The 19,394-nt window shown below is 46.4% G+C and overlaps 1 protein-coding gene across 2 annotated transcripts in view; it reads right to left on the minus strand.

Moving 5' to 3' along the window:
• The window catches only part of LOC137641964 (WD repeat-containing protein 46), a 65,241-nt gene that overhangs the window by 36,105 nt on the left and 9,742 nt on the right, over positions 1-19,394 (minus strand). For both annotated transcript variants that reach the window (XM_068374532.1, XM_068374531.1), the window contains exons 2-3: positions 17,353-17,613; positions 17,128-17,242 (exon numbers count right to left, since the gene is read on the minus strand). In XM_068374532.1, coding sequence (XP_068230633.1) covers positions 17,128-17,242; positions 17,353-17,589 — 352 coding nt within the window. In that variant the 5' untranslated portion in view covers positions 17,590-17,613. The remainder of the gene's footprint in view (positions 1-17,127; positions 17,243-17,352; positions 17,614-19,394) is intronic.

Genomic DNA, 19,394 nt, shown 5'->3' on the forward strand with positions numbered 1-19,394 from the left:
ACTTGTGGGAGCTCTTAAAAGCCAGTCGTCTGACGGAGCCAGACACAAGATCATGGTACTGCTGCACAGTCTGTGAACTGTCAATCATGGGCAAGCGAGGAAGTACAGTGACAACCCGAATCTGTCTAGACTGTCTGGGTCGTACAGACAAACTCCTTATCGGGTTGCTGAGGTTGCCGCACTGCGTCACAACAAGTCACTTCTGTTGGTTGTTGAACGTCTTCCCCGTGACACATTGACTCCGTAAACAAAAAATCCTCTAACAAGGACTAAGCTTGGACTGCATGTCTTGTAACACAGCTCAAGGTCTATGGGAGCAGGTGTGGTAACAGACGGGATTAGCGACTGAAGTGGAACCATTACCTTCCCTGGAAGCATGTTATGCTTAAATAAAAGTCCATAGGAGGCTATGCAGCTAAAGGCTCCCTCCAAATGACAGAGTCCTCAAGGGAATATCAGAAGGAGGGAGAAAAGAACTTTCTCATCTACAGGGACCATATCCTAGAAAAGCTAAGTTCTCTCAGTGAGGGTTCACTGGTGCAAAAGCAGCAGACTAGAAGGCAACGTTATGAAACTGCTTGACAGTCTAGTGAGTTGGCAACAACCAAAGATGTGTGACTGAGAAGCATGCGGTAAGGTATGCAGAGCATGTTGTATGCAAAGTATGCTGTATGCAGAGCATGCTGTATGTAGAGCATGTTGTATGCAGAGCATGCTGAATGCAGAGCATGCTGTATGCAGAGCATGTTGTATGCAGAGCATGCTGAATGCAGAGCATGCTGTATGCAGAGCATGTTGTATGCAGAGCATGCTGTATGCAGAGCATGCTGTATGTAGAGCATGTTGTATGCAGAGCATGCTGAATGCAGAGCATGCTGTATGCAGAGCATGTAGTATGCAGAGCATGCTGTAAGCAGAGCATGTAAGGTAAGCAAAGCGTGTGCATGGCGTTTAACATTTCTCAGATATTCCATGACCAGTGCTAGAGTGCTTTATGCATGCTTGCATGGGGTTTTAATATCAACATAATATATACCTTACATTCATAACTCATGATTCATATTTTTGCCATATTTTGCGATATTGTTAAAAATATATTGCCAGGAATACAAATATATTTTTATAAGTAATACAAATAACCTCCATTATCATAAGGTTTGAAAATGGAGGTAAGGTATGCTGAACAGCAGAGTCAGAACGAGCTGGAACAACAATAGTTGTGGTTTCCTCTTCAAGACTCTGTTGAGGGAACACCTGAGGCTCAGTCTGCAAAGGCTGATCAAAGGAAGTAGCAGAAGGTAGGCGCATGGGTGGAGGAGGCTGACTCCTGGCATGAGTGGCTGAACTCAAGGGTTGCGCTTGCTGAGTGGTTGGCGGATGCGCAGTAGCAAGTTCCTGAGGAACGAGTTGAGGTTCCTGCGGTGTGAGCTGAGAGCGAAAAGGTAGTGGCTGCGCAGAACGCAGTAAAAATCTCGCAAGTTGAGGCTCCTGAGGCGCAAGGCTAAGGTGTTGAGGTGCTTGCCTTGAGGAGGGTTGAGCTCGCTGCAGCGAGAGCTGAGGAGACTGACTCATGGACGGGAGAGGTTGTTGTACCTCAACCGAGTGTTGCATCACTGGTGGAGCAGCAAGTGGAGGCGGAGGAAGAGAGGTATAATCCTCCTGATCCCATTGTAAAGGTTGCCTTAAGGAAGGCGGAGGCTGAACACCACTGGGAACAGCAAACTCAGAACGTGGCTCAACATCGTACGCCTGGCAGGTGGTACTGCGATCAGGCGGAGCGAGCGCAGGCGGAGCGAGCGCAGGCGGAGGGAGTGTAGGCGGAGGCGGAGGCGCAACACTCTCAGCCCGACACTCACGCATCAAGTCCGAAAGCTGTGCTTGCATGGACTGTAGTAGAGTCCACTTGGGGTCGGCAGAAACTACAGTAGGCTGAGGTAAAGCCTTAACAGTCGAGCTCTGTTGTGGCAGAACCTTACTCCTCTTAGGCGGAGTGCATTCAACTGATGACTGAGGAGAGTCAGAGCTAACCCAATGACTGCATCCGGGTTGTTGAACTCTAACTTCGTACGTCTGGCATAGGTCTGGACTTTACGTTTAAGAGGTCTTGAGACCTGAGACCAGCGTTTTCTCCCCTAAATTCTTCTGCAGACGAGCAAAATAAGGGCTCAATCGTCTGCGGGTGGGAGTGACGGTCTCGGTAAGACACGCCCACAACCACCGAGGATACTTCTGTGCGCCGATCAAGGCCTGCTGAACCCGTCTGCCCTTCGACATTGCTTCTCCCCTGGGCTTGGGAGCTTGCAAGAGGTCCCGGACTGGGAGGACGACTGGCGCGCACAGAAGTACCCTCACGCACAACACTGACACACTTTGCGCTAATCACTTATCACTTTGATTTTCTGTTTGCACTTATTTCACTGAACTCGAAACTTTAAGTGGTTTGTACCTGAAACACGCAATTCTATCCTTTCTCAAAAGTTAGTAATTGCGAAAACAGAATTACAATGTAACAGAAAAATCTAATGAAAGATAAATAATTCAGTGGCTGGAAAGAGACTAAACACTAGATCACTCTAGAAACGTTTACCTTCTTCCCCTAAAGAGACTAGGGAGAAGAGCAAAAACGATAACAACGTTACTCGCTTGAACGAAACGTTTATCCTCCTCTTTCTCCCTCCGTCTCTATCTCTCTCTCTCTCTCTCTCTCTTGACTTAGAACCTGAGAGAAGAGCCCAATCATATATATCGTTAAAACATATTATTGTTAAAGGAAAAAACTGAAATATTTCCCAAAATGAAAAGTTCCTTTATTAGGATTAAAACCATTAAGTTAAGAAAGAATGAACAAAACGCTAGACACGGTTACTCTTACTGCAACGTGAAACCGTGAATATTCTCTCTCTATCGTAACGATAGAGCGCAAGTTGAACGTTCTGAACGTCAACAACTGCAGAGACAAAACAAAACGTTAGTTCAACTTTGAAAACAGTACGAGACTATCAAAGAAATTCTTTCAAAGACATTAAAATAGCATAATATGTTAACAGGTAAAACCAAAATGACGGGCTCAATGTTAATTAACTTCGGTACCAAGAAAAGACCGCCTACTATTAGGAAGGTCGAATATAAACAAATATAAAAATTAATTTTAATAAGTTTATAATAAAAGGAAGTTAATCGAAGAGGCCTATAAGAGGCGGAGAGATATAAAATAAATCTATAACTTTTGTAAAGCAAAATTAAGAAAGAGAGTCTATACTCTCTTAGACACCAACACTTCCGTCTAAGGGAAGGGTCGGCCATTAAAAAGTGAAAGAGAGTTCATACTCTCTTCGTCACCATAATTAATCAAATTAATTCCAAAACCTAACTAAGCTAATATAGAAGTTTCCAGTAAAGCGACAGCCGAAATCAAAGAGAAATACTTCACCAAAGTCGTGAAAATACTCCAAGAACATAAGCGTATCCCAGAACGTCTTGCCGGAAGCACGACAGAGGAATAATTGAGGAGGTGTCAACAAGAAGTACTTGAGTACCTGGCCACAGGTGGCGCTGGTAAGTACACCCCCTTCTAGTATTGTGATAGCTGGCGTATCCCTCCATAGAATTCTGTCGGGCAACGGAGTTGACAGCTACATGATTATCGGGTAAGTTTAATATTGAAAAATATCATTTTTAAATATTTAACTTAGCCGGTGAATATATAATAGCTGATTCACACCCAAGGAGGTGGGTAGAGACCAGAGTTAATTATGTTTACAGCGTATAAGCTAAGAGTTTTTTCATTTTGACAGTTATCAATATAACAAAACCAAAATAAATAGGTACCTGGTAAGGAAGTTGACTTAGACGATTACTCTGCCTTGTAAGTCTGTCTTCCTCTCGGAGCCCAGCGATCCTCTTAGGATGCTGACAGACTCCCAGGAGCTGAAGTATCAAGGGCTGCAACCCATACAACAGGACCTCATCAAACCCCTAATCTGGGCGCTCTCAAGAAATGACTTTGACCACCCGCCAAATCAACCAGGATGCGAAAGGCTTCTTAGCCTTCCGAACAACCCATAAAAACAATATTAAAAAACATTTCAAGAGACAGATTAAAAGGATATGGAATTAGGGAAGTGTAGTGGTTGAACCCTCACCCACTACTGCACTCGCTGCTACGAATGGACCCAGTGTGTAGCAGTCCTCGTAAAGAGTCTGGACATCTTTCAAGTAAAATGACGCGAACACTGACTTGCTTCTCCAAAAGGTCGCGTCCATGATACTTTGCAGAGATCTATTTTGCTTGAAGGCCACGGAAGTTGCTATAGCTCTAATCTCGTGCGTCTTAATTTTAAGCAAAGATCGGTCTTCCTCACTCAAGTGGGAATGAGCTTCTCGTATTAACAATCTGATAAAATATGACAAAGCATTCTTTGACATAGGTAAGGATGGTTTCTTAACCGAACACCATAACGCTTCAGATTTACCTCGTAAAGGCTTAGTACGAGCTAAATAGAACTTAAGAGCTCTAACGGGGCATAATACTCTCTCTAGTTCGTTGCCTACGATCTCTGATAAGCTAGGAATATCAAAAGATTTAGGCCAAGGACGAGAAGGCAGTTCATTCTTGGCCAGGAAACCAAGTTGAAGAGAACAAGTGGCTTTTTCTGTCGAAAAACCGATGTTCTTGCTGAAGGCATGAAGCTCACTGACTCTTTTAGCCGAGGCCAAGCACACCAGGAAAAGAGTCTTAAGAGTGAGATCCTTCAGGGAGGCTGAATGTAAAGGCTCAAACCTGTCTGACATGAGGAATCTTAGGACCACGTCTAAATTCCATCCAGGTGTAGCCAAACGACGTTCCTTAGAGGTCTCAAAAGACTTAAGGAGATCTTGTAGATCTTTATTGTTGGAAAGATCTAAGCCTCTATGCCGGAAGACCGAAGCCAACATGCTCCTGTAGCCCTTGATCGTGGGAGCTGAAAGGGAGCGAACTCTTCTCAGGTATAAGAGAAAATCAGCGATTTGGGCTACAGAGGTACTGGACGAGGATACAGATACTGACTTGCACCAGTCTCGGAAGATTTCCCACTTCGATTGGTAAACTCTAATGGTAGAAGCTCTCCTCGCTCTTGCAATCGCACTGGCTGCTTCCTTCGAAAAGCCTCTAGCTCTAGAGAGTCTTTCGATAGTCTGAAGGCAGTCAGACGAAGAGAGTGGAAGCTTTGGTGTACCTTCTTTACGTGTGGCTGACGTAATAGGTCTACTCTTAGAGGAAGACTTCTTGGAAAGTCTACCAGCCATCGAAGTACCTCGGTGAACCATTCTCTCGCGGGCCAGGGGGGAGCAACTAACGTCAACCTTGTCCCTTCGTGAGAGGCGAATTTCTGCAGTACCTTGTTGACAATCTTGAATGGTGGGAATGCGTATAGGTCTAGGTGAGACCAATCTAGGAGAAAGGCATCTATATGTATTGCTGCTGGGTCTGGGACTGGAGAGCAATAGATTGGAAGCCTCTTGGTCATCGAGGTTGCAAAGAGGTCTATGGTGGGTTGACCCCAAGTCGCCCAAAGCCTCTTGCACACATCCTTGTGGAGGGTCCATTCGGTAGGAATTACCTGACCTCTCCGACTGAGGCAATCTGCTAGAACGTTCAAGTCGCCCTGGATAAACCTCGTTACCAGGGAGATGCCTCGATCTCTTGACCAGATGAGCAGGTTCCTTGCGATCTCGTACAGTGTCAGGGAGTGGGTGCCTCCTTGTTTGGAAATGTACGCCAAGGCTGTGGTGTTGTCCGAGTTGATCTCCACCACTTTGTCTCGAAGGAGACTCTCGAAGCTCATCAAGGCCAGGTGAACTGCCAAAAGCTCCTTGCCGTTGATGTGCATGCTCCTCTGACTTGAGGTCCACAGACCTGAGCATTCCCGACCGTCCAGTGTCGCACCCCAACCCAAATCCGATGCGTCTGAGAATAGAACGTGGTTTGGTTTCTGAACTGCTAGGGGAAGTCCCTCTCGTAGACTGATATTGTCTTTCCACCAATTCAGGCAAGTCTTTACTGTTTCGGAAATCGGGATCGAGACCGCCTCTAGCGTCTTGTCCTTTTTCCAGTGAAAAGCTAGATGGAATTGTAGAGGTCGGAGGTGTAGCCTTCCTAGCGAGACAAACTGCTCCAGGGATGATAGAGTTCCTACTAGACTCATCCAATTCCTGACTGAGCAACGTTCTCTCTTCAACATCCTTTGGATTACGAGCAGGGCTTGATCTATTCTGGAGGCAGACGGAAAAGCCCGAAAAACTGGACTGCGAATCTCCATCCCTAAATACAGAATAGTTTGGGATGGGATCAGCTGGGACTTTTCCAAGTTGACCAGAAGTCCCAATTCCTTGGTCAGATCCAATGTCCAATTGAGATCCTTCAGACAGCGATCACTGGACGAGGCTCTGAGAAGCCAGTCGTCCAAATAAAGGGAGGCTCGGATACCCGATAAATGGAGGAATTTTGCCACATTCCTCATAAGCCTCGTAAACACGAGAGGAGCAGGACTTAGGCCAAAGCACAGGGCCCGAAACTGGTACACCACATTGTCGAACACAAATCTCAGAAAAGGTTGGGAATCTGAGTGAATGGGGATGTGGAAGTAAGCGTCTCTTAGGTCGAGAGAGACCATCCAGTCTCCCTTTCTGACCGCTGCTAAGACTGACTTCGTGGTCTCCATGGTGAACTTTGTCTTTGTGACAAAGACATTCAGAGCACTGACGTCTAGCACCGGTCTCCAACCTCCTGTCTTCTTCGGTACTAGGAAGAGACGGTTGTAAAACCCCGGTGATTGAAGGTCCGAGACTTTGACCACCGCTCCCTTCTCTACCAAAAGAGACACTTCTAGTTTCAGGGCTTGTCTCTTTGCTTCCTCTCGGTACCTGGGAGAGAGATCGATGGGGGAAGTCGCTAGAGGAGGTTTGCGTACAAATGGGATTTTGTACCCCTCTCTGAGCAACCTCACAGACTGTTGATCTGCGCCTCTCTTCTCCCAGGCTCGCCAGAAGTTCTTGAGTCTGGCACCTACTGCTGTCTGAAGCTGCGGGCAGTCAGACTCTGCCACGCGAGGACTTGGCTCCTTTCCTCTTTCCTCTCTTTCCTTCGGCACGAGTACTTCCCCTGCTGGGGGCTCTGCCACGAAAGGGCGGAATAAACCTGGACGCTGGAGTGTCTATCCTAGGTCTAGCAGAAAAGGCAGACGAAGGGGTCCCTTTGCGAGCCGAGGACGCAACCAAGTCATGGGTGTCCTTCTGCACTAGAGACAACGCTATGTCCTTAACTAAAAGTTCAGGAAACAAGAACTTAGACAAAGGGGCAAAGAGTAGCTCAGATCGTTGACAGGGCGTCACTCCTGCTGACAGAAAAGAGCACAGAGACTCTCGTTTCTTTAGGACTCCTGAAGTAAACGAGGAGGAGAGCTCATTGGATCCATCGCGGATGGCCTTATCCATGCAGGACATAATGAGTAAGGAGACATCTCTATCGGCGGATGAGATTTTCCTACTCAAGGCTCCCAAACACCAGTCAAGGAAGTTGAAAACTTCAAAAGCCCTAAAAATGCCTTTAAGTAGATGGTCAAGGTCTGAGGATGACCAACTAATCTTCGAGCGTCTCATGGCTAGGCGGCGGGGAGAGTCTACAAGACTTGAGAAGTCGCCCTGGGCAGAGGCAGGAACTCCCAAGCCGAGAACTTCTCCCGTGGCATACCAGACGCTCGATCTAGACGAGAGTTTAGATGGGGGGAAGGCAAAGGCCGTCTTCCCTAAACTCCTCTTGGTTTCTAACCAATCGCCTAACAGCCGTAAAGCTCTCTTGGATGAGCGAGAGAGAACGAGTTTTGTAAAGGCTGGCATGTCAGCAGGTACGCCTAAAACAAACTCAGACGGCGGCGAACGAGGAGCCACAGAGACAAAGTGTTCAGGAAACAACTCTTTAAAAATGAGCATGACTTTTTTAAAGTCCATAGACGGCGGAACTGCTCTAGGCTCATCAATATCTGAAGGATGATCCTCAGGCTGAGGGTCAGCAACGTCCTCATCCGAAAGTTCCTCATCTGACAACTGATGAGAAACAAGCAAAGGGGTTGGCAATGCTTGACACGCAGCGTCCGCCCGCACTGGTGCATAAGTGGCGGAGCAGGACGCAGCGTCCTGAAACTGCTTGACAGTCTGGGAACTGACAACAACAACAGGTGCGTGAGGACGCACAGTGTCCACCCGAGACTGCTTAGACCGCCTAGGTTGTGCAGTCAAAACAACTCTAGGTTGCGGAGGTTGACGCACCGCGTCAAAACAAGTCAACTCTGATGGTTGGCGAACGTCCTGAACGTCACCAGGCGCATCAGCGAGTTGCCTAACGTCCACATGCGGCTGAAAATCCACACGAGACCGCATCGAGTGTGGTACTACCCCAACCGTTTGACGTGAGATGGCTACACCAACGTCAACAGGACGCACAACAGAACGCTTGGGTGGCTGAAGGCCAGGATCTCTATGAGATAAACGGCTAGGCTCAACGGAAACCTTCTCTGCGTTGTAGTCTTCCATAAGGGACGCAAGCTTAGACTGCATGTCCTGCAGTATAACCCATTTAGGGTCTACGGGAACGGGTGCGGTAACAGACGGGGTTAGCGTCTGAGACGGCACAACTTTGCCTTGCTTAGGCGGCGAGCAGTCATCCGATGACAGCAACGGGTCCGAACTGTCCCAATGACTACATCCAGGACGTTGGACCTGTCCTGAAGGGACCGACTTGCGTTTAAGAGGCCTAGAAACCTTGCTCCATGGTTTCTTGCGTGAAAAGCCTTCGGAAGACGAGGTAAAAATGGGCTCTCTCGTCTTATGGTAGGGGCGATCTTGACGAGATACGCCTGATACCATAGAGGGAACGTCTGTTCGCTGATCAAGGCCTCTCGAACCCATAAGTCGTACGACATTGCTTCTCCCCTGGGCTTGGGAGCTTGCAAGAGGTCCCGGACTAGGTGAACGACAGGCACGAACAGACGAACCCTCGGTCGCAACACTGTTCACAACACTTTGCGCACTAATCACTTTCCCACTTTCCGCCGTGGCACTATGGCACTTAAGTTCCTTCACGTCAGCCATGAGTTGATTACGGTCACTTGCTAACGCTTCAACTCTCTCCCCCAAGGCATGAATAGCACGTAACATGTCTTGCATAGACGGTTCCTGAGTGCTAAAAGGGGGGTTAGGAACAACCACTACAGGGGAAGGATTAGGTTCAGGGGCATGTGGAGAGGAAAAATCTACGGACCTAGATGAACTTCTCCTTACCCTATCTCTCTCTAGTCTACGTGCATATTTATCATATTCGAGCCAATCGAATTCCGAAAGGCCCACGCATTCCTCACACCGATCTCCCAATTGACAGGTTTTACCCCGACAATTGGAACAAACAGTATGTGGGTCGAGAGAAGCCTTTGGAAGACGCCTATTACAGTCCCTAGCATTACACTTTCGAAATCTAGGTACTTGAGAAAGGTCAGCCATTTTGAATTAGTCAAAGAAAATTCCAAAAACAATCCAAGTCATCAACAAATAATCCGATTCAATAAAGAGTTCAAGAGTTTATGTTGAGGAAAAACACCTGCAGTGCGAAAGCTCAAACCAAAATAAAGTACTTCACCAAATATGATGGGAAAACTCCAGGTTCTACAGCGAGTATGAATACGTCTTGTCGTCAACGTCGACAGAGAAGAATTGAAGGTTTTGTTTACATACAAGAGTGGTATCTGGCCGACAGTTGGCGCTGGTGGGCACACCCGCAACCTTCATAGCGATCGCTCGCGAGTTTTTTTGAGTGTGTTTTCTGTCTAGCCGCAGAGTTGCAGCTATTATATATTCACCGGCTAAGTTAAATATTTAAAAAGGAAAAATACAAACTATGTCAGATCATTTTTTGGTGGAAGGAAAATTAGTTGTAGCAAAAGAGTGGGGAAATAGATGTAAAAGGGAGCTAGTAAGGGTTGAAGAGCTAATAAAACCGGGGGTAAAATGTAAATATCAGGAAAGGTTGAAAATGGCATATGACGAAGTGAGAGTAAGAGAAACTGGTAATTTAGAGGAGTGGAAGTTAGTAAAAGAAAATTTTGATGGGATTGTAAGTGATGTGTGTGGCAAGAAGGTTGTTGGAGGCAGCATGAGGAAGGGCATTGAATGGTGGAGTGAAGGTAAAAGTGGAAGAGAAAAAGAGGCCTTTTGAAGAATGGCTGCAGAGTAATAGTATAGAGAAGTATGAAAAATATAGAGAAAAAGGTGGAAGTAAAGCGCAAGGTACGTGAGGCAAAGAGGGCAGCTGACCTGAGGTGGGGTCAGGGATTGACCCAGTCATATGAAGAGAATAAGAAGTTTTGGAAAGAAGTGAAGAGAGTAAGGAAGGCTGGCTCAAGAATTGAAGAGACAGTGAAAGATGGATATGGAAGGTTGTTAAAAGGAGAGGAGGCAAGGAAAAGGTGGGCAGAATATTTTGAAAGTTTACTGAATGTAGAGGATAATAGGGAAGCAGATATAATTGCTGTTGCAGGTGTTGAGGTGCCGGTGAGGGGAGATGAGAATGAGAGAGAGATTACAATAGAGGAAAAGAGGAGAGCATTAGATGAAACGAGAGTAGGAAAAGCATCTGGTATGGATGGTGGGAGAGCTGAGATGTTGAAGGAAGGGGGTGTGACTGTACTCTAATGGTTGGTGAGATTGTTTAATATGTGTTTTGTGTTGTCAATAGTACTAGTAGATTGGGTTTGTGCATGTATTGTACCATTATATAAGGGTAAGGGAGATGTGCATGAGTGTTGTAATTCAAGAGGTATTAGTTGTTGAGTGTAGTTGGAAAAGTGTATGGTAGAGTAATGATTAATAGGATTAAGAATAAAACAGAGAATGCAATCTTAGAAGTACAGGGTGGTTTTAGAAGAGGTAGGGGTTGTATGAATCAGATTTTTACAGTTAGGCAGTTATGCGAGAAATATTTAGCAAAAGGTAAGGTGGTGTATGTTGCGTTTATGTATCTGGAGAAAGCGTATGATAGAGTTGATAGGGAAGCAATGTGGAATGTGATGAGGTTATATGGAGTTGGTGGAAGGTTGTTGCAAGCAGTGAAAAGTTTCTACAACGGTAGTAAAGCATGTGTTAGGATAGGAAATGAAGTGAGTGATTGGTTTCCGGTGAGAGTGGGGCTGAGACAGGGATGTGTGATGTGGCCGTGGTTGTTTAACTTGTATGTTGATGGAGTGGTGAGAGAAGCGAATGCTCGAGTGCTTGGATGAGGATTAAAACTGGTAGACGAGAATGACCATGAATGGGAGGTAAATCAGTTGTTGTTTGCGGATGATACAGTACTGGTTGCAGACACAGAAGAGAAGCTTGGCCGATTAGTGACAGAATTTGGAAGTGTGTGTGAGAGAAGGAAGTTGAGAGTTAATGTGGGTAAGAGTAAGGTTATGAGATGTACGAGAAGGGAAGGTGGTGCAATGTTGAATGTCATGTTGAATGGAGAGTTACCTGAGGAGGTGGATCAGTTTAAGTACTTGGGGTCTGTTGTTGCAGCAAATGGTGGAGTGGAAGCAGATGTACGTCAGAGAGTGAATGAAGGTTGCAAAGTGTTGGGGGCAGTTAAGGGAGTAGTAAAAAATAGAGGGTTGGGCATGAATGTTAAGAGAGTTCTATATGAGAAAGTGATTGTACCAACTGTGATGTATGGATTGGAGTTGTGGGGAATGAAAGTGATGGAGAGACAGAAATTGAATGTGTTTGAGATGAAGTGTCTAAGGAGTATGGCTGGTGTATCTCGAGTAGATGGGGTTAGGAACGAAGTGGTGAGGGTGAGAACGGGTGTAAGAAATGAGTTAGCAGCTAGAGTGGATATGAATGTGTTGAGGTGGTTTGGCCATGTTGAGAGAATGGATAATGGCTGTCTGCTAAAGAAGGTGATGAATGCAAGAGTTGATGGGAGAAGTACAAGAGGAAGGCCAAGGTTTGGGTGGATGGATGGAGTGAAGAAAGCTCTGGGTGATAGGAGGATAGATGTGAGAGAGGCAAGAGAGCGTGCTAGAAATAGGAATGAATGGCGAGCGATTGTGACGCAGTTCCGGTAGGCCCTGCTGCTTCCTCCGGTGCCTTAGATGACCACAGAGGTAGCAGCAGTAGGGGATTCAGCATTATGAAGCTTCATCTGTGGTGGATAACGGGGGAGGGTGGGCTGTGGCACCCTAGCAGTACCAGCTGAACTCGGTTGAGTCCCTTGTCAGGCTGGGAGGAACGTAAAGAGTAGAGGTCCCCTTTTTGTTGTGTTTCATTTGTTGATGTCGGCTACCCCCCAAATTTGGGGGAAGTGCCTTGGTATATGTATGTACAAACTATTTCTAAATTTGTAATTTTTCCGGCACTTTATATAAACCTTTTCGCTCTTTACAGAGGAGACTAACCCTTAGGTGGGTGGAAGTCCTAAACCAACTGGCTGATTTTCTGACCCAGGGTATGATTCTGTGCTTTGCACAAGATTAATAGATACCCTTACACCTCGCTAACTTGAAAAATGTGCGAGAGAGCTAATGGCCTAGGCAATCCGTTGGGTTGTGTGTGAACTAAGCACTGTGACTTGACCAGGTAGGGAATTCTCTAAAGTGTTACTCCACACTTAAGCTAGCCATTGCCAGACTCACCCTTGCTGGGAGGACGGGAACGTAACAAATAAAGTACTTATCCTATTTTAGGCTAAGCAAGAGACATGGTTTCTACCTGCATACGGAGGAGGCCAGCTTGCAGACTTCCACGGGTGCTGTGCCCCAAGAGGGGAAGATGAAGGAAGAAGTCAGTCACTACCCTTCATCCCAGACTCACCCCGGGTAACGTCTGCCCTTGACCGACTGCAACTTGTCCTCCAAGGGAGCTGAGGTTTCTTTAACCATATTGTGCCGCCACCCCAGGAATTATGCATTCATGTTCCTGTGGGTTAAGCCTTGCATGTAGTGGGCTGTTTAGGTTGTTTGATGCTTCCATACACCTGCTTGAAATACCTGCGCCACAAAGTACTGAAGTTCTTTTAACTCTTAATGACATACTTATGGCCCTAAAATCGTGAGCTCTGGGTCTATGAATGTGTGGAGGAGAATCCGTATTTAGGGCCGAATCTATAACCTGTTCTTGATAACATGATCAACTGTGTCCTCAAACCCATGGAAATCATTCACAAATTGAGGACATAGTTTTCTCCAAACACCATTCATGTTTGTCATCTTGATCTCCTCCCAGGAATCAGCAATGTTCTTAACAGCCTGAAGGATGTTGTAGGACTTCCAAAAGTCCTTCAGAGTCAAGTCCTTCTTCATTTCAGTTGCCTGTCATGCCATAGCAATTGTCCTTCGGAGGTAGTAGGCCTTGAATGAAGCAATCACTCCTTGGTCCATAGGTTGTAAAAGGGCCGTGGTATTAGGTGGAAGGTAAACTACCTTGACATTAGGGTGAAAGTCTCCCAGCTGGGCAGGGTGTCCAGGGGCATTGTCCAGCACTAGCAACACCTTAAAGGGGATACCCTTTTGGGTGCAATACAGATCCACACTTGGCACAAAATGGTTGATAAACCAGTCCTCAAACACTGCAAATGTCACCCATGCCTTCTTATTTGCCTTCCAAATGACTGGGAGTTCACTCTTCCAAATGCCCTTGGATTTTCTGCCTGATACACCAGCAAGGGCTTCAGTTTGAAGTCGCCACCAGCATTTCCCGCAAGAAGCAGAGTTAGCCTCTCCTTGCTGGCTTTATGACCGGGTGCTGACTTCTCCCCCTTTTCTATGTATGTACGGTTAGGCATACGCTTCCAAAATAAACCAGCCTCATACACATTGAACACTTGATAAGAAGAATAATCCCCTTCCCTAATTATCTCAGCTAATGCTTTAAGAAAGTCACTTGTTGCTTTCTCATCCCCCCTAGCAGCTTCATTTTGCACTTTAAGGTTATGGTAATTGGGCCGAGCCTTAAATCGCATAAACCCCTACTAGCCGAAAACTCTTCACTTTCACTTTGTTCCCGCCTTTCTTTTTTCAACGCTTCAAACAACCTTTTAGCCTTTTCCTGAATCACCATTAGGCTCACCAGAAAACACAGTTGATTTTGATCTTCCAACCAAAGCACTAATAATCTTTCCATTTCAATAATTAAACCACTATGCTGTTTGGTTACCACTGTTGTTTTCATAGGAGCAGATCCTTTCACATGTTCAACGATGCACTCTTTGTCCTTAAGAATAGTAGCCATGGTCGAACGACTAAGGCCAAGTGATCGGCCAATGTTCGTTGGCGTTTCACAGTTTTTAGACTGCTTAATAATACCTAATTTCACTTCCATGGTGATGGCCTTTCTTTTCTTAGACGCACTACCATCAGAAAAATCTACCTTACGCTTAGGAGCCATAACAAAGGGAAAAAAGTTAAAAAAAAAACGAGAGATAGAACAGGCAAACACGACCAAAATGGCATAGAACTGGAACTGAGACACCATCTTCCTCGCCCGCAACCACCACAAAGCGTATTCATCTGCTGCACGCTAGAAACTAGTTCACAATTGTTTGCGTCGCTCACGATGCTAACGCTGTAAAACGGAACGATGCTCAATATTATTTTTTATATTTTTATGGGGGCGTGTTCACAACCACGAAACAGCGTAAGTCGGAGCCGTCGTAACCCGAGGACCCCCTATATTCTGACTCTCCTTGCTCGGTGGATAGAGCTTTGGGGCCAGCTGGCAGAGGCAACACACCTTTGGGGTCGTCTGAATCCTGCTCTAGGGAATCTTCCAATTCCAGCCTCACACCAGTAGGAACCTGAGTCATCAACGTTTACCCCTGCATGAGATCAAGGCCTGGAAGGAGAGCCCCGTGCTGAAGGAAGTGACAAGCTAGCCACTGCAACCCGAATCTTCTTCCATAGACCGAATCATCTACTATCTTTGATGGGCAATTCTTTGGAAATGTATTCTAATTCTTCCGCCCTCAAGACTTCGAAGATTACTGTAAAAGGCTAAAATGCTAGCAGCCCCTCGCAAGAAACTTTGTGGGAGTTTAAAGGGAGCAACAACGGGCTTCGAGGGACACAGTGTCAAAACTATCTCGATAGGAGGTACCCGATAGCTGATACTTGTCACTAAACAAGATCCTCTTAGAGATCCCCATCCCCTGCTCAAATTCGTATGTAAGGCATCTCCTTTGTTACTTGGTCATCTTTACTAAGATACCCCCAATTTTTCCCACAAGGGATCAGGCTTAGCATGGCCAGCCTTCGCGTCTAAATATCTCTGATATTTAAACACTTGAACTGATGACACACAAGGTTTAGATGGCACGGCTGCCGAAGAAGGCAGCAATATCGAAGGGATTCGTACTGATGGGGGAGCCCTACCAGTGGCGGAAACATTTGCAAAAGAGTCACAATCAATGGAAACGTGACTGATCTGCACGTGCTGACGCATGCATGTCTGTCAATGTTCTTGTGCACAGTTCACCTCCGATCATGAGCTACAAGAGACACCGCGAGACCACTCGCAAGAGCACCTACAGAGGATTCTCGATCAATTTGTACTTTGCCCTTGTCCTGGAAAGAAGAAGCGCGCTCGGCTGGTGATAAACAAGGAAAGGTTTGATGCTGCTGTGAAACATTGCTAGACCAAACAGGCGAAACTCCTAAAGGAGTAGTCGCCCGAGGTGCTGGCCCAGAAGACAGCAAACCTGCGAGACTCTTGAAAACTGAGGGTCATGATGGAAGGCATCTCCAGCTCCGGGAAACCGATGGAAAGCTAGTGCAAGGCAGTGACGCGTCACACACTTGCTTACGAGCTACTAGAGGGGTGGACCATTCGAGTGAGGAAGATCTCGAACGCTGGCGAAAGCATTCGCCGAAGGACCCTGAAGCGCCATTAAGAGTGAGGTTAACAAAGAACCTCGGGCTGAGCGAACTCAGTGTGGCAAGCGAGCCCAGCATGCACATCCACCCCAAGAGGTGAGCATGCTAAGCTGGAACTCGGGAGAGAACCAATCTGCAGTTCCTTGGGTGGGAGAGGACCTAAGGAGGACGTCTTCGATAGAGGGCCGAGACTGACTGGAATGGACTTCCCTCCAGCGGCTTGAGGGGGGAAGTCTGAGGTCAACCCAGGAAGCGGCGGCTGTGTGCTCCTGCTGTGCCACTAGCGTCAACCCCTCCAAAAGCCGTTCCTTAGGGGGTGGGAGCCTGACAGCTCCAAGGAAGACCACAATTGAGACAGCGAGTCAAAAGAGGTAGACTCTCTTCAAGAAGCATTCACCACTTTGCTGGGGAAAGCAACAGGATATTCCTGACTGGAAGGTTGCCCGAGGGTTAAACGGACATCGCTCTTGCCTGACCGACACCCCGGGAGGAGAACAGGAAGAAGCAGGTTGACATGTATTAGCTGCCGCTGAAAGAAGTTGGGACTTCTTCAACTTTGTGGATGACCTGGAAGGTGAAGAGTCCCTTTTAGACTTCTTCCTACGTCTATTGTACAGCTCCTAATGGGAGGATGGTCACTTTCGACATTTCACAAAGAGAAGCCTCTGTGCATGTGTCGCCTGCACACAAACCAAAGTCGATCTCGTCTCCTTCACCGCCATAAAGGTACAGCAAGAGCGGCCAAATATACTAACACAAACCCGCATGCTTACGGTCCCTCAAGAACTATCCCATCTGGAGAGAAAAAAAAAGAAGAAAAAAATAAAGGTAAAGTTAATATGGCCAGTGAACTTCAGTAAGAATTCCAGGAGAGAGAGATAAGAACGTCTGCATTCAACTGTAGCCAAATCAAAAGTCAGGGCAGTTACTGGGTGAGTAAGAGAGGTGGTTGGTATACACCACTGCTACCTAACGGTGTGTCGTTGACACATTGCAGTAAAGTTTTTATGGATAAACAAGCCAAATGTTAAATAATTTTCCTATGTTAAGGATGAAGGTTTGTATTTTTGAAGGAACAAAAAAGTGCATGGAACCTCCTGAATATCAGATTTTTTATGGTTTACTGTAATGAATCTAAATATTTGAGCCTCCTGCTCTGAAAATACATAAGATTTTTGCAGATAACAATTATTACCTGTTAAAAGAATTTCAGCCCGAGCTGCTTCCTCTTCAGCTTCCTTCAATTTCTTTTCTCTCCTCTTAAGTTTAGCTATCATGGTCTTGTGCTTTGCCTTTCGAACATAACTAGCCTGTTAAGGACATGAAAATTAATACAGTTAAATTTTTTCTCTTCAAAAAATCAAAGTACACAAAAAATCAATATCAGCATGCTACAGTTTAGGGAAAAAATGTTACATACGTCCATTCCTTCTCCTTTGGTGTATTTTTGCTGCAACGATGGATGCAGTGGTTTACGTCCCGGAAATTTTTGTGGACGTTTCCTAGAGAAATTATTAAGTTCTTTGATCTTGACTCCATCCTTCACTTCAACCTTCATAGCTTGCCATTGACCTTGTCTTTTTTGCCACTTGAAATCCTCTCCATCAAATTGTTGCGAAGTCATGGTGGGCTCATGACTGTTGGATGGCTCTTCCATTTCTTAACTTGTTAGAGTAAAAACCTGAAAAAAAAAATTAATACAGTACAATATTGAGTTGTTTATCCAAGTTCACCTATTCACAGTAAATACTTGAAAAAAAAAATGACAAATTCGAAGATAATTTGTATTTTTCCTAACCATACAAACCTTAGCTATTTACATTGGGTTTACCTTTTAGCGCAGCTGAAATGACGAGCCAATAGTTTTAACGAGGGATAATTACCCCCGCGCTAGTTAGCGGGGGGTAGGGGAAGGGTAGCTTGCTAAACCCCCCCCCCCCCACACACACACACACACCGGTGACTTGCTTCACTTCACTTAGAGGTAGGACTTGACTTAGGGATCAGGGATGGCGGGCACATATGTGTAAATAACTAAGGTTTGTATGGTTAGGAAAAATACAAATTATCTTCGAATTTGTCATTTGTTCCGTAACCGAAATACAAACCATGCTATTTACATTGGGTGACTTACCCCTTAGGAAGGGTGGAAAGTCCCCAGCCTTACTGACTTTGGCTTGCCCGGGGGCTCAATCCCTCAGTGAGCAGCACTAGAGAAAAGGAGCCCCTGTACCTCACAAGTTCCTAGCATCGCTAGGAACGAGTGGCCTACATAAGCAGTGTGTGGAGGAGAGTGTGACTCGTCCTATGAAGTTGACCTTGAGACCTTCAGATAGGAATTCTAGGATAGGACGTTCCCAATACCACCTCGTCAGGGTATGGGAGACGCAACAGTATTAAGCTTAATACTAGGAGCACAAAGAGGCATGGGTTACCTGCAGAGGTCGAGGTCAGCTATGCGAGGACCAGGATGCTGCTTCCCCAAGAGAGGGGAGAATGAAGAAAGAAGTAAGGGTCAGACATACTCTTTCATTCACGCAGACTAAGACCGGGTAACAACGCCCTCAACCTACTGCTACTTGTCCAAAAAGGAGCCTGAGGTTAGACCAGCTGTTGTGCAGCCACCACAGGGCCGATAGAAAACGTATCGAGGCTCCTGTGAGTCACGTCTTGCAGGTAGTGGGCTGTGAAGGTCGTCTGACGCTTCCAGACCCCAGCTTGAAGTACCTGCGTCACAGAGAAGTTTCTCTTGAAGGCCAGGGATGTAGCAATACCCCTGACATCGTGTGCCCGAGGGCGACGTGACGGAGGAGGGTCAGGATTCAAGGCATGGTGGATAACCCTTCGAATCCAAGCTGAGATGGTGTTCCTGGTGACCCTCCTCTTAGTCCTGCCTGTGCTCACAAACAAAGCTCGCACTTGAGGACGGACTGCAGCCGTTCTCTTCAAGTAGTGCCTCAAACACCTCACTGGACATAGTAGCAGCTGGTCTGGGTCGCTCGTTACAGAACGGAGACTCGCGATCCTGAAAGAGTCGAAGCGAGGATCCGGCACTCCAGGATTCTGAGTCTTGGCCACAAACTCAGGGACGAACCTGAACGTTACCTCCCCCCATCCCCTTGAATGGGCGATGTCGTACGAGAGACCATGAAGTTAACTAACCCGCTTGGCCGAAGCCAAAGCAAGTAGGAAAGCCGTCTTCCAAGACAGGTGGCGATCGGAGGCCTGGCGTAATGGTTCGAAGGGAGGTCTCTTACGAGACCTGAGGACTCGAACCACGTTCCAAGGAGGAGGTCTCACTTCCGACTGGGGGCAGGTAAGCTCATAGCTACGTATGAGTAAAGAGAGTTCTAGCGATGAAGAAATATCCACGCCCTTCAGTCTGAAGGCCAAGCTTAAGGCTAAGCGATAGCCTTTCACTGCCGAGACAGAAAGGCGCATTTCCTCCCGCAGATAAACGAG

The sequence above is a fragment of the Palaemon carinicauda genome, chromosome 6 (assembly GCF_036898095.1).
Source record: "Palaemon carinicauda isolate YSFRI2023 chromosome 6, ASM3689809v2, whole genome shotgun sequence".
NCBI classification, from domain to species: Eukaryota; Metazoa; Arthropoda; class Malacostraca; order Decapoda; family Palaemonidae; genus Palaemon; species Palaemon carinicauda.